Source organism: Centruroides vittatus, unplaced genomic scaffold, assembly GCF_030686945.1.
Source record: "Centruroides vittatus isolate TY-2023 unplaced genomic scaffold, ASM3068694v2 contig_342, whole genome shotgun sequence".
Taxonomy (NCBI): Eukaryota; Metazoa; Arthropoda; class Arachnida; order Scorpiones; family Buthidae; genus Centruroides; species Centruroides vittatus.
The window spans coordinates 63,477-91,236 of record NW_027122167.1 but is presented as its reverse complement, the minus strand read 5'-3'; the positions used below and the strand labels follow the sequence as shown (position 1 = coordinate 91,236).

At 31.7% G+C, this 27,760-nt stretch overlaps 2 protein-coding genes across 2 annotated transcripts in view; both read left to right on the top strand.

The window, feature by feature from the left end:
- The window catches only part of LOC136974134 (ATP-binding cassette sub-family C member 4-like), a 118,512-nt gene that overhangs the window by 40,777 nt on the left and 49,975 nt on the right, over positions 1 to 27,760 (top strand). Inside the window, exon 2 of the mRNA XM_067268935.1 lies at positions 12,977 to 13,090. Within this exon, the coding sequence (XP_067125036.1) occupies positions 13,061 to 13,090 (30 nt within the window). The 5' untranslated portion in view covers positions 12,977 to 13,060. The remainder of the gene's footprint in view (positions 1 to 12,976; positions 13,091 to 27,760) is intronic.
- On the top strand, positions 754 to 11,019 carry LOC136974127 (ATP-binding cassette sub-family C member 4-like). Its single transcript, XM_067268930.1, has 7 exons — positions 754 to 769; positions 3,375 to 3,487; positions 4,916 to 5,005; positions 7,876 to 8,039; positions 10,274 to 10,399; positions 10,667 to 10,916; positions 11,014 to 11,019. The coding sequence occupies exons 1-7, from the start codon at positions 754 to 756 to the stop codon at positions 11,017 to 11,019; spliced, it is 765 nt and encodes a 254-aa protein (XP_067125031.1).

Genomic DNA, 27,760 nt, shown 5'->3' with positions numbered 1-27,760 from the left:
TCTTGCTCTCTTTGGCATTAACATTTTAAGTTGCAAAAGCAAGAAGAAAGCAGAAAAACAACTATTCCTGCTTTATGAACTTTCAGAAGGCATTCGACAGCATAGACCAAAAAGCCACCTTGGTAGTGCTAAAATCTTATAGAGTAGAACATAAACTAATAAACCTGCTAGGTGATGTTTATGATAATGAAGAAGCAGCTATGAGATTGCGCGGAAAGCTAGAAAACTGGTTCAAACCAAAAATTGGTACCAGACAGGGAGATGCTATATCCCGAACTATCTTTATAAGTTTCTTAGATAGAGTCATGGTTCAGATGACGCAAGAAATGCAAAGAACATCAGTTCACGGTGTAAAATTCAATAACCTGGGATTTGCAGATGACATAGTTATCATTAAAGAAAGTGAAGAACATTAGAGAAAACATTACATCTGCTTAATGAAGAAGGAACAAGATATGGACTGACTATCAATAGCGAAAAAACTAAGAAAATGATATTTGCTAATAACAACATGACAAGAAATATCCGTGTAGATGGGAAAGAAATTGAAAATGTAGAGAGGTTTACATATTTAGAAAGCATATTAACGTGTAATCTGGTTTGCAAAAAAGAAGAAAAAATTAGAATAGCCGAGACAAAAACAAATTTGAAAGTATTGGAAAAAATCCGGAAAAGTAAAGCAATTAGTTTTCAGACAAAATTAAAGGTATTGAACACCTGCATTTTTTCCTGCGCCCTGTATGCCTGTGAGACATGGTAATAGCTAAAGGTATGGAAAGGAAAATATTAGCATTTGAAAGACACTCTTACAAAAAGATCTTACAAATAGGATGGATGCAGAAATTCACAAACGAAGAACTTTATACTATGATATATATGAAAAATAAATCTCTTACAAAAAATTATACAACGAAAATATCAACTGTTTGGACACATCACAAGAATGAATGAAAACAGAAAAATTAAGACTTTAGTTTATGGTATTATGGATGGATCTAACAAAAGAGGCAGACCATATAGAGAATGAATTGATGACTTGAAGAAGTGGTGTGAAGCAAATGTACAGGAATTAAGAAAATCGACAATGGATAGAGAGAATTGGAAGAAAATAGTGGAAAAAGTGTCAAACACCAATGGTCAATGAGCGCAGCGTTAATGATGATGATGATGATGACGACAATTATATTGTTTTCCAATGCAACTGTCACTAACGCTGTTTGAAAGGCTCTTTTACATAGAATAACGAATTTCTTGAATACGCTTGTAAAGAGATGGAGCCGTTGCGCTCATGTAAACCCAACTCATGTTAATTCTGTTGTATATCCACAGTGTAGTGATATTGAACCTGCTCCCCTCCAAACTGCGGACTTTTAGTCTCATATTCAATCCCTTCACAAGCTGTTATAAAAATAATAAACAGAGGTAGACAAAGGGTTTTAAAAAGAAGAAGGTAGCTAAACAAGAGTAGACAAAGAGCCAAAAAGACGGAGAGAAAAAAAACGGGTAAAACGAGACATAGAGACAGGGAAAAATGTGGTAAAAGGAGAGTGTAATTAGAGGAGGGAGGACGGTAGAGTTAATGAACAGAGGTGAAGTCGTGGAGTTCGAAAGTGGACAAGAAAGGATAAAAAGAGTCTCGTTACTGCATAGGATTGAGTTTCTACCGTTTATGATCAAGTGTGATTAAAGTGTTTTTTTTTTCCTTTTTGTTAAGATATTTGACTATTTTAATTCGGTACGACGAACCGGCAGGAGGGAATCCGTGAATTCAGGCTACATTCTCTACACACAGAATTGTATTCTATCATGTAGTCATGTATTCTATCCACAGATTTTCATCCATGATGTATTCTATACACCATAGATGAATTCTGTATGTTGATGTGGTCCTTGGCATTTCGTAATAAAGAAAATACAGTTGAGTTTTTCGTGTAAGAGATGCTAAGTTCGCTTGCTCTTTTCTTTGTAAATTTTAGAATTATATTGGTTTTGCCTGTTGACTTTGTGGATTCGTCCTTTTTTAGACTTGTATCTAGATTGATATTTAAGGATGACAATGTGGATGAGGTCTGAAGGATACCTATGTTTTTATGATATGCGTGCAATGTAGTTTAGTTCGATCTCTCTGTCGTGGTTGTTGGTAAAGTGAGTCAAAAAGCTATCATTCGCCCCGAAAGCCCTTTATATCATAGCGTTAGCGACATCTGCATCCAAGAACGATATAATGGGACTTTTCAATGAAACTAGTCTAATATATCTAAGTAGGAACTGGACCAACCTGAAACATCTAGAGCAACTTGAAATATAGAAAGATAATTTCGGAACACCACCATAAATCACAGGAACGTCAAAACATTCTTTAAAGATTCACGCTCTATTTTGAAGTAAACCTATAAATTAATTTCTTATCCTTAAAAATAATATCTGGTTTCGTCATTATAGGCGTCGGCTATTTTTCTCTAATAATTCGATAGTATTAAAAGAACTGTATGCAACTTATATATCTACAAAAATTGGAAAATAGTCATTGAAATAGTGTTTTATTTGTGAAGTTTTATTGCAATTTATTTTCAGAGAATGGAACAAAGAATTACAAAAGAAAAATTCAAACATACTGAAAGCTGTATTACGATTTCTTGGATGGAAATTTTCAATTGTATTTATATATGCACTTATTCAGGTAATATGACAAATGATTTTATATAATTTGTACTAATTTGAAACCGTGCCGTTGTAAGTTTTTGTTTTGTAAGCACGATATAGTTTAGTTAGACGAACACTAGGCATTATTTCATCAATTTATTTGTTCTTCTTAGTTGATACGCGTTTTTATACGTTTCGAGCCTTACAACGCCCCTCTTCAGTCAGCTAATTTTGAAATGTACATAAATTCTATATAACATCGAACCGTTTAAATAATACATATAATTTACAAACATACCTTCAATTCCGTAATTTATGTTAGCGGAATTTAATTTCTCTTCTGTTGTTTGCCTTTCTGAGACAACTTTAATTAATGTATTTACAAATGAGTTAACGTAGCATCTTAAAATGGGAGTATGCATCAGTATAACTCCTTCGTATTTCAGGTAACGTGTAAAAACGTGTATCAACTAAGAAAAACAAATAAACGCATAAAATAATGCATACTGTTCGTGTAACTGCACTATATTGTGGTTATGAAACAAAAATGATTTCAAATAGGTTAAGCGTGTGTTAGAATAGTCGAAATAACTGATATTTATGTATATTTTGTATATTTATGCAGGACATAGTTGTAGTTGCTGGCCAATCATACTTGCTGGGATTAATAATACACTGTTTTGACAACAGATTGGAATGGAATAAATACAATATATATGTATCCCTTGTAGGATTTTTTGCTGTAACTGCGGTTTATATGTTTACATATAATGCTGGTGTATTTATGACAGAAATATATGGAATGAAATTAAAGGTAGCTTTTTGCACTGTTATATATAGAAAGGTGAGTAAGAATTATTATGTGTTATTAAAATAGTGTTACATTTATATTCTTTATTTGGTCTTGATTACTAGCATTTATTTTTCGGCTATTCTTTGTGCATGCTATTGATTGGATTTGGCCATGTGCATTATCTGTCATTATGCAACACTACTTCCATAGTTAACGGAGACGTACGTACAAACAATTACAGTAGTAAAAACGAGACAATGGACTTTTCACACCTCATTGCTGAAATACATTTTTTTTATTTCTTTACAACAGTCAACGGTAGTGAAAAAACTTCTAAATATCACTTTAATGTATTTATGTTATAGCATTTTAGTTAAAATAAAAAATTTATTTTCAATATAATAAACACACCAACAATCCTGAAAAGCTTTGGTTCTGAATAATTCCAAATATATATACAGTAAAATCTCGGTAATTCAACGATTCACCTGTACACACTGGTTTATTCTGAGGTATTACCGCTACTGTTGCCAAATCGTACAAGCTTCCTATTAGTACGAACCGCAGTTGTACTAAATTTGAATACCTTGAACGCTCAAGTTCGGTCAGATAGATTGTTAGGTTAATTATGTTAGGCTGCTCAAAAATGGTTTACTCTCTTATAATAAAATACGGTTTCTATATAAAAATAGATTCATTTGAAACTTTCTGTTAAAAATAGTGTCTTTTTACCTAAAATTTTACCGTCTGTTCAATTTCCCACTAAACTCAGTCAGAATACTTGATCTTTGTAGCAGTGATCAGCAGGTACAAAAATGCGCTGTAGTTTTGAACTGTAGACGAACTTGCGTTTGCTGCATCATAATCATGTATTTCTACGATATTAAATTAGGATGTTATCTCGGAAATCTAATCGTCCGGTAAACTCTAATCTAACAATATTCTGGTTTTAAATGCGACGAATTATAAAAATTGTTCTGTGCTGCACTTCGATAAAAAATGAGAAATCATCAATGTTTAAACACACGTATTTTTCTTGTATAAGTATGTTTACAAGGCAGCTTTTATTTCATTTATAAATTGTTTCAAATGCATCACTTTCACAAGTGAATGCTCTGATTGAATACAACTTTGTATTTTTCGTGCTACATCGATGATAAACTCGTCTCCAACTGTAAGTGTCCAATAGTACTAGTTATCTAAATGACAAAAAAATTAATATTTGTTATTTATATTATATAAATAAGATTTTTTATATTTTGCTATAATTTGTATAAATTTACATTAATATAAATTTAATATATATTTAAGGTGTAAATAATTACACTTTATAAAAAAATTTTAAAAGTTGAATTTATTTCTTTCTTGAGAAACCTTAAACATTAAAATAAAAAGACCTATTTAAATTAATTTTTTATTAAAACTTATATAAAAACTGTTTAAAAGTTATACTATTTTATATAAAACTTTTCTATGCAGGCAATTAGGCTAAGTCCTTCGTCTCTTGAAAAATCGAATGTAGGACAAATGGTAAATCTTCTAGCAAATGATGTCAGCAAATTTTTAGGTGTAAGTTGAAGAAAATCTTCTATAAAATTATAATATACAATTAATATTTTTATGTGTCGTTAATACGACGATAAAAATGTGTTCTAAACGTTGTTCAATTAGAGGTTAATATACAATTTTCAATGTTTCGGTATTAAAATTAAAGTTTTTATTTTAAATTTGTTCTGGTAGATAACAGAAATTAAAATAACAATTGTAACAAAGTCGATATAGAAAAGTATTGTAGAAGTTCGTTACTCCGGCACTTATAACACCAGTATGGTTTGGAACTATCCATACATATACTGTACATTCATACATAACCTCAGTCTGATAATCCGTAAACGGTGAGAAGCAGGCAAAAGGAGACTGCAGTCTTACATACCATGTATCCCCTAACTTTCTCTTCACTCTTTTTGCTTCAGACACACTCCTGCCTCTTCTAGCACACTTTCTTACATTCACTTTCTTACGTTGTCTCAAATACTCAGCTACTTGTTTTCAAAAAACTTTCTTCGTCTTTCTTTACTGCTGTTTCCAACTACTTTTCCTATGTTTATTCTTATCAACAGTTCTTCTCCTTTCATTTTGTCAACATAGCCGATCCATCGTAGGGCCAATTTCTCCACTTTTTCAACCGCACTCTGTTTAGCAGTACACTTCTCCTGTACTTAATTATTTCTCACACAGTATCTACATGTTTGTCACACACTCCTCTCTAATACATCATCTCAGATGCAGTCATGCATCCTTTTTGACATTTCTTACGGTTAATTAGTAAGATTATATATATTTTGCTATAATTTGTATAAATTTACATTAATATAAATTTAATATATATTTAAGGTGTAAATAATTACACTTTATAAAAAAATTTTAAAAGTTGAATTTATTTCTTTCTTGAGAAACCTTAAACATTAAAATAAAAAAACCTGTTTAAATTAATTTTTTATTAAAACTTATATAAAAACTGTTTAAAAGTTATACTATTTTATATAAAACTTTTCTATGCAGGGAATTAGGCTAAGCAATTAGGGATGGTAGCAAAACTTGGTTATGCTACCATCCCTAAGCACAGGAACCATACCATTCCTATATAGAGCTTTACTTGCCTTTTCGAACATCCTCTTATCCCTCGCAAATCTACTTATTGCCTCCACCACGTGAGCTCCAACATTCAGTTTTCTGGTGATTTTACTATCTATCCTTTGAATGTATATTTGAGAAGCATGGTAGATAGTATATAGGGGGTGATGACCAGGCACCTCAAAGGTATTACCTAGTTTAGAAAAGAAGTGGGGAATTGAGGAATGAGAGTAAGGATGGAGAGGAGTATGAGAAAGAAAGGGAAAAAGAAAGGGAAGAGGACGAAGTGGGAAGTCGTGGGTTCCCGCATCGCATTTTTTACTAATTATAAATAGTTACAAGTGCAGATACAGTTACAGACAAGTACATGATACATATACAAAGCCGATAAAATGATTACAATTTTTCGGGTAAAATTAAAACAGTAACCAATGATTTGAACAGTAATAAATGCATATTCCATATGAGAACATGAAAAACACAGCGTATAGTAATGCGAGGAGCATCCGAAGCCCGAGTATTACATATTAGACATAGCGCAATATAATAGTGATACAATCAGTGACAAATTTGCATAAAATTAAACGTTAAAAAATCCTGATGACAAAGAAATTGATGCGCGTGTACAGTTACAAATCGCGCTAGTAGATAAAACAGAATCTTAAATATAACTAGCGAATACAGTTGATTGCAACAAAAGTCCTGATGGATGATATAGAACTTTTGGTCGGATTTATTGCTCCCCTTTGAGTAAATGATGACAGCGTGGCTACCGCTCGTTCCCTCTCTGTTAAGCTTCTTATCAAGGGTCTGCTTGATAACTATAGTGGTGACGCTCGGTCATATGTTGCTTTTATTCATCACGGTAGCGTAGGACATTTTTTTTCAAATTCTCAATCACTAGGCTTAGAATCGGACCACAGTTACGTGCGGATTTCCCGCACGAACCCGAAGATCTGGCCAACACACCTGTAACTGAGACAATGTCTCTGATTTCTATCCTTTCCCAGCGTTTTCGGGTTTGAACGGTAGGACTCCGGTAAGAGGTACAAAATCCTGCCTAAATGAGTGCTGGCGTCTATGAGAATACTTTCCTCGAGTCATACGACGACAACGATCGGATCGGGACATAGGTTACCCTCCACGAGATCCGGATCGGTATATATCTTAAGTGTTTTGTTGTTTATGGCATTGTAAAGGAAACGCTGTTAATTTAATTCCACATTTTCTTCACCACAGCTGCAAAAATCTCATACATTAATCTTTGAAAAATTAAGATTATTATCAGTTCTTTGAATATTGTTTGATAAAACAATAACTATTTCAGGGTAGAATAAGAAGTCGGTGAACAGTTGAGTGTGTAGTAAATGATAATATCTGTAATTTTCAAAATATTTACACATAAAATCGCGAGCTTCTCAACCAATAGCATCGAATAGGTAGGCACTGTGTAATCTTCACAAGGATAAACCAGTGTATGTAACAATTCGAAAGAATGCGGTAGCATGCCCAGATATAACATGTACTGTACAGCAATTTCTATTACATTGAGAACACACAATGTTCTGCAATTTGCAAAAATACAAAACACTGGTAAACCATCACTTTCATAATCTGGCATCCAGTGCTTCTATAGCGGCCATATTAACGAAATTTTCTATAGTATAAAGAGAATAGATCATGAAAACTTAATATGTCCATCTTATATTTTATAATTTCCAAAATAAATCAATTAAATTTTATATTAGTTATAATCAAATTGATAGATATTTGATACATATGTAGCATTTATATTTTTATTACAGACTCTCTACGGTATGCCCCATTTAGTTACAAATCCTTTCCTCATCATTACAACCATAGCGATATTGTGGCAATATTACGGATGGACTATTCTAGTAGGATACTCGGCGATATTTTTCTTCATACCTATACAATTGGCTTTGGGTAAACTATATTCGAAACTGAGGTAATTATTTATTTAAATTATTCAATTGAAATATATCTATAAATAAAATAAAACATAATTTATTATTTAGTAACAGTTAATCGCTCGCGTACATGTGACGCATGCAATTTTCCTATGGATTTTACTTAGAAAATTAGTCGTAGGGAGACTTAAAAATTGCAGCGTTTATTTATTTTTTTAAAAATGAGATTATACAAAAGTAAATATAATAAACGCATTTTCTTTCATCTATGAATAAACCATGCAATAAAATTTTAAGACTACAGTAGAGACTCGTTAATCGGAACCCCGGTAATCGGAACGATTTTCAGTCGGACTGTGTCGTGCTGAATCGAACGTTTTTGATACGAAATTTACTTTTAAAGTATAAGTTTCATATTTTTATATTCTTCAATATATTTATTTTGTTTGTACAAAATAAAACAATAATTTTTAACAATACGATAGCCTCGATTATTATTATAAAAATTTTCGTTAGGCTTAAAATCGACGAAAATTCAACACGAAGCGACACGCAACGGAGAAAAATTTGAACATCGGACAGGTTAATGTATTTTTTCGTACATAATCGGTAATCGGAACAAATCACTAATCTGAACAACCCCAGTCTCCAATTGATTCCGATTTTCGGTTCTCTACTGTACTTGCTATTTGTATTCTTTTGTGTTATAAATACGTGTTATTATCGTTCTAATTGTAGTATTTAAATTTCATTTAATGAAAAATCTTTACTGACAGTTTTATGACTTGATGACAATTACATATAAAAAATTACAGAAGAAAAGTAAAACCGAACGTAAAAAATTTTAAAAGCACTTCTTTAATGTTGCGTGTTTTTCATTGAAATTATCTACATACGTGACGGCTACGTTATGAAAACTTTTGGACCACGCAATTATGAAAGGTATTGTGTTTGAAACTTTCGCAATTACAGTCGATTAAGTATTGATCATGGGAACTGGTCCCGACTTGAGTGACTACGAGAGGGGTCAAATTAATGTTCTGCTTATTGCTAGCTGACCGCATCATGCTATAGCGAATGGAATTCAGAAGACAAAGACTGCCATTACTCACGTTTGCTATTTAATGGAATATGTTTAAGGGAACACTAATCCCATGTCTCCTAAAGTGTTTGGTTTCTCTCACAAAGCGAATAATCGGCAGTGATCGGATCCATGAGCTTTCGACAGATTAAAGCTGAATTAGGGCTCAAATGACATTCAACAACTGTCCTTCGATGTTCTTAAGAAACAGAGCACCTATAATATGCTAAAAGAAAACGCACACTATATTTGTCATCAAGGTAGATGGAGCAACATTTGGAGTTTAACGGATGGCAAATGGCCTGAGCTGAAAAATGATCGTCGATGATCTTTAGTGATGAAAAGAAATCCAAGCTTGATGGACCCGATAGATATCAACGATACTGGAGCGACACACTAGGAAAGAAATGGAAACGTACTTGATCCGGCAACTTAGTGATAGATCCATGATCGTTTGAGTTGCAATTTTATGGTGCGGAAAATCTATCATGATGGCTGATGGTTGCATGAAGTCTACGGAGTACCAGCAAATGCTTCGAGAGTGATTTCTTCCAGTCGCAGTATATAGAAACGTAAAAAAAGGTATTTCAACAAGATTATACGTCTGTTTACTTGGCTAGGAGCTTCCTAAAATGGTTTGTAGTTCACAATTTTGACGTTATTCCGTTGCCACTAAAAAGTCCTTATCTTTGTTCTCCGGTCACAGCTCTCCAGGATAGTATATGATGTTTGCTGGGAATTTCAAGAGCGCAGTTCACTCGGGATCGCCATCAGTTTGCTCGGTTCAAAAGCTCATTTTTTCAATGCGAAATATTTCAATCCATTTTATATAAAGAAATAAAACTATGCATTAAAATGCAATTTTTTAATGAAAATAATTAGAAAAAATGACTAAAAAGATCATCGAAAAGTTATTTACTTGTCATTTCATATTTAAAAATGTTTTCAGCGAACATTAGTAACCACTTATTAATTTGATTGTAATATTATTGCATTATAACAAGTAGATCAGAATCATTCACTTCACCACTGTTGATAATAATTATTCTGTATCACTAGATATATTTTTGCAACACGTAATTTTAAAATTTTACTTTATATTTACTGATAAAATATAATTATCAACTAAATGTTTATTAAATAATTTTATATATTTTTCATTTATATTTATAACATAATTTATTATGGTAGATTACAAGCAGCAATATTGAGAGATGAAAGATTGAACCTGTTGAACGAAATGATTGCTGATATGAGATTGATTAAAATGTACACCTGGGAATTGCCATATTCTGCATTACTTAAAAAAATCAGAATGTAAGTGGAATCAACTACAGTAAAACCTGTCTAAAGGCGAACAGGAGTGAAAAAAATTTAGCTAAAGAAAAAACTTGCAGAGTGAAGTGTTTTTCTATACTAAAATAAATTGTAAAAAATGGAAACCTGTTTAGTCAATAGGAAGAGAATTCGACGTGGTTCCAATTTAAACAGATTTTACTGCAGTTCTGTCATGCTAATTTGAATTTTTTAATAAATACTTTTAAATTTGTTAAGTTTATTTTAATTAAATGTTTGTATTTGCAGGAAGGAAATGAAAAAAGTTCGAATGTTTTTATATGCAAATAATATGACGACAACGTTAGCTTATCCTATATCAAAATTATTTACTTCCCTTGCATATCTCGCATTTTTTTTTAATGGAGGACAGTTAAATGCCGAAATTGTATTTGTCACTATGACTGTTTCTGTGTACATCTTTCTCAGCACTCTTACCATGTTTTCACTAGCAATAAATTTTTTTGCAGAAATTTTAGTTTCACTGAAGCGTCTTCAGGTAATGTGTTCTTTTTAGATATTCTTATTACAATATAAATGTAGAAACTCTTATAGAATGTTAATACTTAATCTAAAAAATTATTATTGTAAATTAGAATTAGAAGTACTGGAACCTGCCTATTACAAAACCCGAATATAAAGAAAATTACCCTGTTAATTAGACTTTAGCTGCGATTTAAATAAGTTGTAGACCTATAAATTCCCACTGTCTATCTGTTGTCTGTCCTTCTGCAATTTTGAGAAACGAGTTAGACAGATTAACGACGAGAATAGATACGGAAAGCGTATGGGAAGCCGGCCCTGAATAACTATACATTAACCTCTATTGCAAACCAATTTCCAATGCAATTTAATTCAAATATTTTCCCCTAAAAGATTGATGAGTTGAATGTCTCTATTGTTAAAGAAATAGTATGATGTACAGAATTGAGTCCACTACTAATTTGAGTGGAGAGCACGTATTTTAAATTAAATGAATTAAAATTATGATTGACAATTACAATTCGGCATTGTGACGATGTTACAATAAATTATTGCTGCTTATTATCTATTTATTATCTTATTTATTGCTGCTTTATTATGTATTTTTCCATCCATGTACAACAAAACGCCAAAGAGACAGCTCGAGTCCAATACTAATTAATTATGAATGAAATTTCTGCATTTATTACCAGAGTTGTTTTGTCACATACAATGTTTCCATTCGAAAGGTATACTGATAAAACTATGAAAATTACTTTTGACATTAAAACATATGAAAATTGTAAAATTTTTGTTTTTTATCATGCAGTATCCTACGGTTATCGTAACCATGGCCTATATTTAATAATAATATTAGTATTGTTTTTTAAATTATACGTGATGCTTTTACCTTGCACATTCGTCATGTAAATAGTCAAATGTTTGATCGTCCACTCATTATTTATTCTATTTTTCCAATTTCTATCTAGAAGACAATCTTGTTTAAACATTCAGCTAAACATTTTTCTAAATGTTTCGAGCAATGTGTATTGTTAAATTTTAAATATTTAAGTTTGAAACAGTGCGGCTAAATCGCAAAATTTGTATAATGTAATTATAGCAATCACTCTGACAAAACAACCTGTTAGATTTTAAGGAAAACATAGTTTTGAGTATAAAAAAATACAACGAAAATAAAATTGAACCGAATTCTAACCAAAAAGATAGCTTATATAAACAAGGTTATAAAACAATTAGTAATTTATTGACTTTAACAACCATGGCCGAGGAGTAAAATATTCGATGTTTTAATGTTTTGAACTGGTTTGTTCATTGTTCTATGAGTTCGTTTGGATTATATCCGATAACACAATATTCGAATATCTTGTACAAATTGTATCACCTTAAAAAAGTATTTATCTTTAAAAAGTTAATAACAAATTTCACCTTTCAACATCATACCGATTTAGCTTCATTTATTCAAGAAAAATAATGTTAAGTGCATCACTTAAATTACAATTTTTTGGAAGAGAACCTTCTGGTTTAGATTGTAGACTTCTGGAAAACAACAATAATATTTTCGGATCATGAACTTTTAGACTTTTGATTGGAATTTTTCTGAATTTATTTACAATTAGTTTGTATTAATTTTGATTAAACTTAAGAAAAACACAATTCTCATATATGTCATTAAAGGGATTTTACAAAATGCGAATGCAACTGTATGGCATTTATTTAAAAAATTTTGTGTTCAAAATGGGGAACATATTTGACACCATATTATTTCAGTTAGCATGACTTATAACAAATTAACGTTTTTTCTCGAGTCCTAAACGATAATGTTATTCGAGTCTTATATAAAACTGATAACTATCAGATTTATATAGGACTCTGTATATAGGAAGCACCTGTTTTTAAAATAACTTGACTCATATCCATCGTAAGTTTTATCATATCCATGATGAGGTGAGCAGATGATTACATAAAGGGATAGACAATTCCTGGACAGATCGCCTTTTGTATAATTTTTATTCTGTTAGACTGGAGTCAATTTTTTGTTTTCCAATGTCATTAAATGTTTTTCAAATTTGAATTTAGGCTTTCCTGCTTCTTCAAGAAAAAGACAACAATGCCTCAAAAATTGAAGAAGAAAGAGGAAGACTAACCGAATGTGGAATATGGATGGATAATGTCACAGCTGTATGGAAAAAAGTAAGACATAGCTTCATTTTAATTAACTGTACATCAGTGGCGTGCCGTGACATTTGATGATAGGGAAGCTGTGTTTCTGTAAGAAGCCGACTTCCAGGGGCAGCCAGTTAATTGCGCGTCAGTGATGGTCTAGGGCAGCGGTTTTTAACCTTTTTATACTCGCAGCCCACCAAATATTTCATAATTTTTTGTGATCCTCATTTTTTAAATAATTATTTATATTTGATAATTTATGTATAATAAATTGATTTTTTTATTATTGATTTACATTTATTTGTTTATAAAATAAATGTAAATCATAACTTTATTATTTTATTCTCTATTTAAATAACATTCAAACTTCACAATTAAACATAAAAACTCATTTATTTTTAACAAAAAATAAAATAAACAATTAAAAATTCATAGAAAAAACAAAAAATATTCGAAAATAATTTAACGAGATTTCTTGTGATTTTGTAATTCCTTGAACTTCTATTCTTACGAACCCATATTTGATATAATCACGATCGTATTTTCTAATTTTAATGTTACTTAATTTTATACCTTTAGTTTAGGACTTGTGTTTTTTTTCTGTTGCGTTTTTCACTGTATCATCGTCGGGAACATTCACTAGTATTTTTTTCAGTATATTTTCTTTTTGAAGGTCTCGGTCCGTGATTACTTACACGAAAAAAAATTTCTAATGTTCCTTTCTGTTTTTTGCTCATTTTTGTGGGTTAATTATAAATAATTAAAACTAAACACACAATATAAGAAAGAAATGCACTATTATTAGATCCATAGCCGATGCTAAAACTAAACTAAAACACCCACAACTTGTCGTAAAGATTTTGCATAACTTTTGCAAAAAATATTTAAATTTTCTAACCCTACTACTAAGCCTACTATTTTTGCATAATTATTTTTAAAATTCCAATCATTAATAGTTTCTTAGAATTACTTTGGAATAAAAGAAGTAAATACTGCGGTGTAAGTAAATATTTTCATTTATTTCTTCTGTACTAACAAAGTGGTATGTAGGAAAAAATAAAAAACAAAAAAAAAAAACTAAATAGGAAAACTTTATTTTTTTTATTTCACTTTTCAATACGATATTCGGTTATACATCAATTTTCTTTTTATTATATTCCGAAGGAAATTTTGCATAATTTGGCGGCTCCCCGGCAATCTTCTTATGGACCCCCAGGGGCCGCGGCCCCCCTGTTAAGAATCACTGGGGTCCATTCGTATTCATTTGTTCGATAAGCCAGTAAAAACTGTAGACTTCTCTAAATGTATTTTAATATCACAATTACATTCTGAATCGCTAGCCACGATATAAGGGCTAAAAATTAAAAATAAATTATAAAAACTTACTCGGTGAAATAAAATTGCGATGGATATACATACCTGGTACAATATATTGTTCAATTGTATTAATATACTTTTAAAAAAATTATAATTAAAATATAGCTTTGTAAAGAAACGTACATAAAAATAACAAAAAATATTCTTTACTTTTTAAATTTTAAAACAATCCATTTAGTCAAATAGCTCGATACGAGTAGCTGATGGATGGTCCAGGTAGGTGTGTCAGTGTGTGCGTGTGCCAAATTCCGAGGGTGTCAATACCGGTCAGTAGTAGGAAAATGAGAGTTCTGCCCTCAAAATTTAAATTTTTAAAATTAAATGAATTTAATCAAAATCAATACTAAAATTCATTGAATTTAAACAAAAATTTAATCAAATTCATTGAATTTAAATTCTTTTAAATTTAATGAATTTTAACAAAATCAATAAAGGTAAACAAAATTAAATCTCATTAATTTATTTTATAAAAAGAAAATATAAAAAAAGTCAAACAAACTCAATAATATGAGCTTTATATTTATTCCCACAATCTCTCATACCCCATATACAAATTTAAAATTATACATCTCTTTTAAATCTTCATTCTGTAATTTTTTATTAAAACGATCAGAAAGAAAAACTTGAAATTCATCCAATTCTCTATCCCTAAGAACTACTAAATTTTTCTCACCAAAGCGAGTGGATATTGTTTTAATATATTCAATTGGATATTCGTAATCAATTTCCAATTCATATAATTTCTTTGTTGGAATATTTTGAAGTTTTCCAATATTGTTTAGTTTCTTCAATGACTCCATTTATATAGGAAAAAATTAATCAGTATAATTTATAAATATTGAGATAGTATATTTTAAAATGTTTTGTAAGAAATTCTCAACATCATCTACTTCCTCATGGGATGGATTTTTTTCTATAGTTTTAACTGTAATTATATCTGTTATATTGAATGGAATAGTTTCATTTATGACTAAATAAGTTTCTTTTTTCTCTTTTTTAAAAGAAAATGCTAATTTTCCATTGATAAATATACCCACAGATAAACAAGATATTGTTAAATTACATGTGAAATAAATCTTACTAATGAAACCATTAGATTCTAACACATATTTTCTATCATAATTATTTATATCACTATCATCAATATGAAGATCACCTAAGGTTAAATAAAATTCTTTATTATCAGCTGGTTTAGGTAAATACAGAAAACCTCTTAAAATGAAAGAATGGTTAATTTTGAAATAATCTTCGAGATATGATTTTGTAACTGCATCCGTGTCATTAATTGGATTTTTTAAATTAGTTATTTTTTTATTTTTTGCATCAAACGCATCCTCATTATTTTTTGTTAAAGTATTATTCTCCAAATATCTTTTATTCACAACATTTTTGTCTTCCACTGGATCATCAACATTTCCAATTCTTTTATTTTTTGCATTGAATGCACCGTTATACATTTTCAGACATCTACTATCCAATGTCTGAAGTTTTTTACTCGTTTCTGTTATGAAATTATTAATGTTTAAATTTAATTCATCAATATTTTTTTCTGAATTAGTTTTATCCGTTATGTGATCTTCCTCTAATATTTTTAATTTATTAGCATTTTCTTTAGCAAAAAATTGAAAATCATTATTTAGTTCATTGATTATTTTTAATTTATTATCAATATATTCCTTAGTTGCAGCATCGTTTTTTTCTGTTGAATGTTCGCAATATTTTAAGATCTTATTTTGCATATCATAATTTCCAAGATACGTTAATTTGAAACCATTACCTGAAGGACCAGGAGGACCTTCTTTTACTTAATCATAATAATGACCAAAAGGAAACCACGCCATTTAATTACTTTAAAGTTTTAATAGTTTTAAAAGTCCTGTTGTACATATTCATAATTCCTTCTCTTTGCTCAACTAAAACGAAATAAAATTTATATGGTTTAGCAGGTGTTTCTCTCAATTGCCAAAAGAATTCAACTTTCAAATTATCTACATTATTATAAGAGGGGTGATTAGAAACATCGAAATGAATTATTGGATACAGTCTTCCATAGTTTGTATAACTTACTAAACAACCAGACTCTGTGTTAGTAGTATTTAATCCTCCCACTAAGAAATCAAAATAATATCTTGAATAATCTAATTCCCCCGGTTTAAAGCTAACATTATAATCTTCTGTTGGATATTTATCATTATTAATTCTTAACCAACATCTCATCATATCTAAGTTATCAAATATCATATTATTTTGATTCTGATCGTTTTCTTTTTCTTGATATTGTGGGATTACAAAAATATTTCTGATTTCATCTGTGGTTGTATTTACAATTATTGTTCCACTAGAACCATTTTGAACATTACTTTTAATTAATCTAACAGAACACCAATTAATTTCTATATCAGATGAGGGATTTAGAGATACACTATTAAAATTAACTTGAGGTTCTGGGTATAGTTTAATATGTGGTAACTAAAGTGAAATATCAGATATTATAACTTTATAATTCGGATTGATAACATCGGTATAGATCATATCATTATTTGAATTTCTCCAGAACACAAATCTAACATCAATGTTTGATATTATTTTCCTAAAGTCATTGAAAAATCCAAACATCTGTTTAATTGGTATCCACAGTTTGATCTTCTTACTGTTTTTAGTTAATATCCATCTTTCTGTAAATCCTTCGTTATAATTTGCATTTTTCTTTAATCCTTTTAGAAAGGTATCCATTTTTTCTTTAGTTCCGAGAGATTGATCATCAGGTCCATCAAATATCAAACTTGCTTATCTGGTGATTCTGAGGTGTCAATGAAAACAGCATATTGGTTGCTTCGGAAGTAGAATAATCTTTTGTAAAGTTTATAAGACGGTTAATGTGATGAACTAAAGAGGGTAATTCAATTTCTTCAATTAGTGTTTTACCAATGTGTAATTCAGATCTCGAGAATAAATTTCCAGTATTTACCAAAGTTACGTTATCACTACTAATCGAAGAACCATCCTGTTTTTTAATTTTTGTTCTGGGCAGATATATCCACTGGAATATAAAATCATATCATTTACATCTTTAATATTAAATTCATATTTCGCTGATTCCTTTTCATCAACAGTGACTTTATCTTCTCTATACTGTTTGTACTCAAAACTTTCGATTTCATTGTTAAAATAATTAGGAAGAGTTAAATCCCAAATTTTTTCCATTTATTAGTTTAAAAATTTCTTAAATCCTGTTCCATATGAACTTTGTTTAGTTAAAATTTTCCTTACTCTATCTCCCACAGTTGGAGATTTTTTAGATAAAATACTCTCAAGTTTATTTTTTACAAACTGCTTTGTCTTATCCTCAACCACAGATTTTGCTTGGCTGTCTATTATTTTTAATAACTTCTTACCAGCTGTTTAAATTGCATCGATAAATATATTTCCACCATAATATTATTTACTTCGAACTAACAGTCTGTGTTTATTATAATTCATTTATTTAGTCTAAAATTAAATGAAAAACAACTCTCTGTTTATTAAGGTCAATTAAATTATCATCCTGATCGGTTATCCACATTCGAATTCTATAAATATAATGATTTCTATTAATGTCAGCAAATATGGGATTAATCTCTTCAATTTTTATCAAACTTCCAGGTGGATGAGAGGGTGTGAAAGAATAAAGAATATCACTCGTGAAATCGTTGTACTCTACTCCACTGATTACATCGCAATGAATGTGAATATCATCGATTCCTTTTGAAATATTTGCTATGTATTTTCTTTTCTGTTCTTCATCTTCATATATCTTTGGTTCGAAACCTAATATCGTGGAGTTTTCCTTTACTCAGATCAATTTTATATCCAGGTTCTAAATGAATTATAAATCTCGTTGTTGCAAAATGAATTCCAAACTTTATAGGAGGTATTCCAAAGAATTTTACTAAAAAGTTATTTAGTTCGCGAAGAGTGTAATTTCCATTCTCTATCGTTACATCATACCACTTTGTTTTATCAAAATATCTAAAGGTATTGTTATTAAATTTTTCATCGATATTATGCCAAGAAACCCACATAGACATTGATTTCAGAGCTGATATTGAATTACTTACAGGTATTGGAGTTTTAAACTCGATTGTAAAGTCTTCTGATTTATCAGCATTTTTCGAATCTAAGACTATTAGTTTCATTTATATAAAACAAAATTCTCATTAAACTCGCTCGGTTCTTGTGTAAATGAGTATAGAACTTCAATGGGAGATTTACCTTTATTTCTTTCTACTATATATTTCATGCAATAGTAACCACATCTAACAGATGTAGGATTCTGAAGAAAACTAGAGTTATATCTTATTTCTTTTTTAGATGTTTTTAAATATTTTATGATTTCTTTCGGAATTATCTCTCTTTTCAATCTTACATTTTTTAACTTATATTCTCCAAAAGGATCAATGAATTCAACGAAGGGATATTTGGGGTCATTATAATAACAAACCCAGTGTGTGCCATTTCCAGTTGAAATATCTAAATTAATTATACCGTTTTCAAATTTTCTAATTGTTTTCGGTAATAGATCAACCGTAAACACACCTCTAAAACCTTTTTCATTTTTTATATTATCATTTATCGTCTCATTGGATATTCCCAATTCTGAATTACTCCTTTCCCTAGTTTGAAATTTGGCCATATTGGACTAAAGGGCCTTTTGGAAGAAGGAGACCGCCTTTTTTTATTATATCCTGATCCAGTTACTTTATCTAAAGCTTTTTTGACTCCCCATCCTGCTGCACCTGATAAGGCCCCTGTAGCTAAAGTTGTTAAAATTGGAATTAAAAATGGTAAGAAACCTCCATTCTTTTTTAATTGTGTTCTACTTATTTTTATTCTCTTTCCTTCATTAATATTTTTTATTTGAGTTTTTGTTAAAAACATATCATGATTAGGAGGTTTAGATTTATCTATTTGTAAATTTATTTCTTCATCATTCTTAAAGGCTGATTTCAATTTATTCTTTTGAGATTCACTGAGATAGATTCTGGTCTTAATATAATTACTCATTTAATTAGATAAAAATTTAGAATAATATTCTTTCACTGTATCAGCTGTTATTTCTCCTGAATTTAATAATAAATCTAGAATTTCAACAATTTTATTATATACTTTCTTATTTCCTCCTAACAGCTTATCAGTTAATTTTTCTAATTCACTAACTAATCTTTCTCCACTAATTTTAAATGATTGTGAAGCAGACTTTAAAACTTTTAATTTTTCTCTATAAAGTTTAAATAAATGTAAATCAAACTGATACAAATTTAACTCCTCTTCTAATGCTTTTCTTTGAAAATCATCTATAGGTTTCTTTAATTTTCTATTCACTTTTGCTTCAAATGAACCTAATGATTTCGTTCTTCTTTCAGCTTTTTCGAGCATTTCTTCTATTTCGTTAGGTTTATTAACTAATTCTGAAGGAAGAATAAAACTATTTTGCTTTAAATAGGAAATATCTAATCCTTCATCTAAGTTTTCAGCAGTATATCTATACTTATTTTTTGGTGTGGATTCGACTAAAGTTGATTCTGCATCAGGAAGTTGAGGAAATGATGAATCAATAGTAGAAGAAATTGTTATATTATGAATAGCATCTTCAATAGCTTTTAAATCTTGTCTAACATCTTCTATAGGAACCTCTAATTTCTCTGTAACTGGCTTATGAAACTCTGAAAGACTTTCTTCATATCTTGTTTTACCTAATAATTGTTCTTTATTCTTCTTTCTTAGTGCTCTATTCTGCTTAGCTAAAGTAAGTAACGTTTTCTTTGTATTCTAATCCATTTACAGTCAAACCTGTTTTTATGCGGGGGATAGGGACCACATTAAAAAAAACGCATTAAAAAAAATCTTACGAAACTTCTCGAATGGCTGTAAATAATAGTTTTCGCAACACAATTAAAAAAATAATTTTTTTATGCGGTCAACAGGGACCGCATAAAAAAAGTCTCACATAGAAAATAACTCAAAACCGTACGAAATAGAATTTATTGACAACAGATGTCAGCACTTGACTGCATCGTCTGGTCTATCGTCTGTTTTACATATTTTTGTCCAGGTGGTGTTTTGTTGACTTAAAAAGTAAATTATTTCATTTTTCGCATATTCATGCAATAATATTACTATAATAAGTGCATTTATGCTATAATAAGTTTATTTAGCTATAATAAGTCAACGTGAGACATGACGAATCGCACGAGAATAGTCGCCAACTATACCGCACAAATTAAAAATTCGCATTAAAAAAATCGCACAAATAAAAATCGCACATAAAAAGAGCGCATAAAAACAGGTTTGACTGTACTATGCTAAAAAATTTAGCTCAAGCAATTAGCTTAAGCTGAAATAGCATTTAGCTCAAGCTGAAATTTTTAAACATATAAATCAGTGGTTTCCAACCGGTGTTCCGCGGAACACTGGTGTTCCGTAAGCATCTCCCAAGTGTTCCGCAGATTTAGTCGCAAATCGGAAAGTGTCAATTGTATTCGAGCTGCCGAATATCAAAAAGTTAAAATCATAAAATTTTCTTAAACTTAAATATATATGTACGACTCGTACTTATGGAGTGTACTACTGTTTCGAATAAGATAAAGGCAATGATAAAAACTGAATGAAATATGTAAAAAACATCAGGCACAAGTTTTCCATTAAAGTTATTTAGGTATATTTTTTCCTGTCTTAGAATTGGCGTTAATAATATGAGTAGAGATTTTGAATTATAACTGCTCAATTCTAATAAAATACTGATGACAAGCTTATGTATTTCATATTAACTTAAGTAAGTGTTCCGCTAAAGAAAATTGCTCAAAAAAGTGTTCCGCATCCTAGAAAAGATTGGGAACCACTGATATAAATGATTAAGATAAAAGATTATACAGAACCAGATGAATACGAAGATCCTAATCAGAATTCATTATTACCTAATCATCCATACAGACTCTTAATCGTTGGTCCGTTAGGATGTGGAAAAACAAATCTCTTATTAAATCTAATTTATGATCAGCTTAGTTTCGATGCTTTATACGTATGTGCAAAAGATATTAATGAACCAAAATATGAAAAATTACAAGAGAATTTTACTCAATTTAATGATGTTGAAGAGGAAGATATTATGAATTTGAAAAGTAAAGAGAAATATAAACTACTTAAATTGTTTCATAAATTTAAAAAAAAAACATTATTTACTAATAACATAGATGATATGATTGACGTTGATAGTTTAGATCCATCGATAAAAAATCTGATTATTTTTGATGATTGTATTACTGAAAAAGATCAATATAAAATTGTAGATTTCTTTATTAGAGGAAGGAAGAAAAATGCTTCAATTATTTACGTATCTCAATCCTATTATTCAACACCAATTAACATAAGAAGAAACTGTAATTATATTATTTTCTTCAAGATTCAAGATAGAAAAATTAAACAGTTAATTAGAGAAATAGATGGATCATTTTGTAAAGATTTATATAGTAAAGCTACTAAAAAACCATACGATTTCTTTATGCTAGATCTCAAGTACCCAAATATAAAGTATCGACGTAATTTTACTCCTTTATAAATGGAAGAATACTTAGAAAAGAAAATATATGTTTACAGAAAGAGTTATAACGATTATCATATAATTAGTGTATCATTAACAGTTGGAAAATTTGTATTTAGTGCTTCAGGTCTATCCGCGTTTGTTATAGTTCCATTAGCAGTATTAAGCTTGGGAGCCGGAATAATTGACGTTATAGATAAATCATTAAAACTATTGGAAAGAAAGGAGAAATACAAGCAAGCATTTAAATTTTATAAACAGCTATTAAATCTTTTCAAAGCTGGAAGTATATCAGAATCTGACGTGTGTTTGAGAGAAGAACAGTTTATTAAAAATATGAAATATTTTCCGTTAGAGAAATATATAAAAAAAGCACAACTGAATGGATATAAATTTTTAAATAAATAAATGAGAAAGAAACAAATTAAAGGTGGAGATATTGTAGGATGGTTACAAAATAAAGTGAATCCACCTGAAATGCATATACCTGGATACCAATATTGTGGTCCCTTTACAAAACTACAAAAAAGATTAGAAAGAGGTGATCCTGGAATAAATATAGTAGATAAAATTTGTAAAAAACATGATATTGCTTATAGTAAATCAAAAAATACAGCTGATAGACATATAGCAGAACAAGAAATGTTAAATGAATTAGATCTTATTGATAACCCATCGAATGCCTTTTTCCACTTGGAGAAAAACAAGCAAGATCTGTTATAAAACCAATCATTAGTGCAAAGAAGAGATTCGGTCTTGGAATTTCTCCCAATATAAATAGTATCTATTGTTTAAAGTGTAAAAAGAAAACAAAAACAAATAATATTATAAAGTCAAGAACAAAAAAAATAAATCTATAGCGAAAGGAACGTGTGCCGTTTGTGGTACTAAAAAAGCTGTTTTTTTATGAGTTCGATCAAGGATGTTTATTATAATCCTGAAACTGGTTACTGTGGAATAAATGAATTACAAAGAAAGACTGGTTTACCAAGTAAAGTTATTAAAGAATTTTCACATCAACAGGATGAATATACTAAACATAAACCAATTATAAGAAAATTTAATAGAAGAAGAACTTACGTTTCTCACATTGATGATCAATGGCAAGCAGATTTAGTAGATATGCAGAAATTCAAAAGATATAATGATAATACAAATTATATATTAACTGTTATTGATATATTTAGTAAATACGCTTGGGCTATTCCAATTAAAAAGAAAACGGGTGAAGAAATATCCAAAGCATTTGCTAAAATATTTAAGGAAAGAAAACCAGAGAAGTTACAAACGGATAAAGGAACGGAGTTTATCAATAAAGTGACATAACTGTTGTTCAAAGATAATAATATACATTGGTTAACTACAGAAAATATAAAAATAAAATGCTCAGTAGTCGAAAGATTTAATAGAACTCTAAAGACAAAAATGTGGAAATATTTTACTGCTAACAACACTAAAAAATGGATAGATGTTTTAGATAAATTAATTAAAAATTATAACAACTCTTATCATAGATCAATAAAAATGACTCCTGTAGAAGCGAGTATAGAAGATAATGAATCGAAAGTTTATGAAAATTTGTTTAAAAATATATATATATCTGAATCTCCTAAATATAAAGTAGGTGACACATATATAGACATATATTTTATTTGAACACATTGTGTACAATGTATCTGGGTGCCACAACAAGTATAACCCAGTACAAACTCAAAACAATGAAACAAATTACAGATACAGTTGTTTAATTAACGCGTGACAAATGGAGTAAAGGAGGTTAGATACTAGAATAAAATTAGTTTGTAACAAAATATACAAAATGCAAAAGATTAGTTATATAGAAATAGTTACATAGAAATTGTTACAATAACAAAAAGTATTGAGGGAAACTAAACACAAATGATTTAATACATAAATACGCATGCAGAAATTCAAACACAGTCACAGAGTGAATCTCAGGTAAAATAAAAATAACATTCACAGTAGAATAGATATGTATACAATGTAGGTACAAATATACAGGCACTAAAAGTATTCGTGAAGACAAGTACAGACACCAAAAACACGCAGGGACACCAATTACAGAGTCGAGGAATGTGGACAGAATGGGAACTAATTGTAGACACTTACAGTAGTCCTTACAAAATAATTATTAATAAGTGTCATGAAGGCTTCATATGTATCTTTGTTGTCGAAGATTTTATCGCAGTCAATTGGCCATGTGCCACAATGTGCCTCGATGGTTGTCTTCAGTTGAAATCTTTCCAACTCCAACATGGGGCAGTCATAGATGTAATGTTGACTGCCATCCATTACCCCACAAATGGAGCAGTTGGGGTTAGGCTTGTTGATGAATCTTTTCAAGTATGAGTGGAAACTTCCATGGTTGGTCAGGAATTGGCTGATACGCTGGCCGGGCCTATACCAGCGAGAGTTAAGGAAATGCTCGATGTTAGGAATGAAGTTATGCATGGTGGGGTGGTTATAAGTATCCCAATCCTGCTGCCAGGATATAATCAGGTCCTTCCAGAGGATAGTCTTGATAGTTTTAATGGTCAGCTGATTGTAGGTGATAGGAAGATTACCATTTTCCCCTGCGGTTCTTGCCAGGGCATCTGCCCTTTCATTTCCGGGCGTACCCTGGTGTGCACGTGTCCAGAGTATGTGATAGGAATTGCTAGAATTATCAATAGTATCGTGAATTATGGTAGAGATGAGATGGTGAGATCTCTTCTTAAGTAGAGCGATGGACGATGCACTATCTGAGATGATGTCGATGCTCCTGTGCGTGAAGTTAGAGTCTGCCCAGGCGACTGCCATCTGGATGGCGATCATTTCTGCCTGTAAGACAGTACAGTCTGTCCCCAGCCTGTACTGCCCCGAGGCAATTTCATTATTGTTATGGTAGGCAACGTACCCACTGCCAACACTAGTGGTATTCTTGGACCCATCTGTGAAAATCTCAATGTCTGTGAAGTCAGACGGCAGAAAGTTGAGATTGTGGGGAGAAGAAGGATGTTTAGTATGGGCGAAATGTACGGCGCATTCGAGGTCTTGATGATAAATAGTGTTGCCGGTAGATTGTATGTTGTAGCCCCACCTAAGATGCCATATCTTTTCCTGTAGACTAATGCATTTGTCAATTGGAGCCTTTTTGGAAAGAACATGAAGAGCGGTATTGGATGTTGTTCTGTAGGCCCGAGAGATGTGGATAAGAGCGCTTCTTTGTGCTGTAATGAGCTTCCGTTTGATGTGTACCTTGCGGACAGCCCATCCCCAGCTGCCGCAAGCATAGGTGATAATAGGGACAAAGATATGGTTGTATATAATTTCCATTGCATCAGAAGCTAGGCCCCATCTTCTTCTTGCAAAGCCGGCAAAAGTATTAAAGATCCGGCCAGTTCTCTCCGCTATCTATTCCGTGTGGGCAGTCCATAAGAGCCTGTGGTCGAGCACCACACCCAGATACCTGATATTCTTTTTAACAGTTACAGTATGGCCCCCCATTTTAATGGTGGGGACTCTCAAATATAGGTTGCGGTGTCCAGGTTTGTTAAAAACTATGCATCTAGTCTTCTGCACGTTGAAGTTTAGTTTATGTTCCTTACCCCACGTTAAAATATTATCCAGAATGCAAGTTCCGTTTTTCTCAATGTCTGCCCTAGAGCGGCATCCGAGGAGCACCATGGCATCATCTGCATATGCAGTTGTGTTGTGTTGCCCAAAATTCTGCACCAAAAAGTCATTGAAGATGATATCCCAAAGTATTGAGCCACATACAGAACCCTGAGGGCAGCCGCGAACAACGCTGCGGCTGATAGTGTGCCCTCCACACTGTAACATGGCTGATCTGTCACAAAGGTAATCTTTTAGAATCTTGTAAATGTTTGCAGGACAATTCATATTCCTAAGATTCTGTAATATCAATGGCCACCATGCACTGTCAAACGCCTTTGCAATGTCCAGGCTGATGGCCAGGACATAATTATGATTGTCCAGGAGATGATTGACATTGCTGACGACTTCGTTAATGGCGTCGGCTGTAGATTTTTGGGGGCGGAAGCCAAATTGGGAGCGATGGAGGATGGAGTTGTGCTCCAGGTGCCACAGAAGTCTGTTGTTTATCAGCCGCTCCAGGACCTTGCCGAGGACAGGCAGTAGGGATATGGGTCTGCTCTTGTCAGGATTGCCTGGCTTCGGGACAGGGACAATTCTTGCCAGCTTCCAGGTACCAGGGAAAATGCCGTGCCGGAGACAGACATTGTACAGATGGATGAGTTTGGTCGGGATGAGACTTCAGATAATTTTTGCGATCTCTGGTGTAATGTCATCATGTCTTGGAGATTTCCTATTTCTGAGGCTGGAGAAGGCATTGTCAATCTCATGTGGCATGAAGTCAGGATCGTTATCTGTATTGATGGGGGTGTCGTTGCTTTGGCGAATCTGGATATGGTTTGCAGAGTCTTGCTCTAGTGGATCCTCCAAGCAAAAACTGTCCATTTTTTTGTTCAAGACATGAAAGAAGTCCTCCCCAGAGGTGTTGGAATAAAGAATTTGTGACATTTTTAATTTACCTGTGCAAAATTTGGTAATGAAGCCCCATGGATTTCTGGAGGCAGTGGTGCAAAACTTCTTCCAGGACACCTGTTTTGCATTTTTTATTTCGGTTTTGTAATGATAGAGATGATCAAGGTACTGTTGCTTGTAATTGGACCGCTGGGGTTCGGAGTGGCATTTTTGGTAGGTCTTCCTTAGGCAGATGTGTTCCCTTCGTAAAATTGTCAGTTCAGGTGTCCACCATGGGACAGGCTTGCGTTTATTGGTATACCTTGGTATAAACTTTTTGCAGGCAGTTTCTATGATGTTAATATTGTGCTCAATGCGACTGCAGGCTATATTGGGATCATCATGATCACAATCAGAAAGGTTATAGTCAAGGAAAGAACGTAGATCAGTCTAGTTGGCAAGATTTAAATTATATTTAGAACGAGGATCATTGTTGATAAGGGAGGTGGTACCAATTTCAAAAGAGATGATAGCATGGTTGTCTATTGAGTCATCCAATACTTTCCAGTTGGTGATTGAAGGATAACAACTAGCAGAACAGGCTGTTACATCAATCCAGCTGTGACCCTGGCTTGATGTGAAGGTAGGTCGGGAATGGGGATTATTGAGGATGAGCAGACCATTACGGGCAAAAAAATCTTCGAGTAGGCGGCCACGGCGGTCCAAGCGTTCACCTCCCCAAGCAGGGGAGTGAGCATTAGTATCTCCAGCGACTATAAAGTAAACATCATTAAAGGTATTCATGATGCACTGGATATTGTTGAGGAGAATGTCAAAATCTAGGTCCTTTGGAGAATAGTAATTAATAACAATATATCTGTGATTATTGACGATGATTTCTGTACAACAGATGTATTGAGTACTTAAGATCCCATGATGGAGGAGAGAGAGGTTATGATTGACAACGATGGACACAGCCCAGGGGTAGTCGGTGGTGCCCCTGAGCGGTGTACAGTTGGTAGGGAGACAAGCCGGTTTATTTTTTATACAATATGGCTCCTGTAAAGTAATGAAGTCGTAGTTGTGCGTGATACTATTGAGTATGGAAGTCGCGGCTATGCTTCTTCCAGCATTATACCGTAGAAAACTAAGTTTGTTATGATTTTGTCTGGCCATAATCAGTTTGTCGTATTATGTTGGACTTTATTTTTTGGAAAATGTGGCAGGAGCCATCTGGA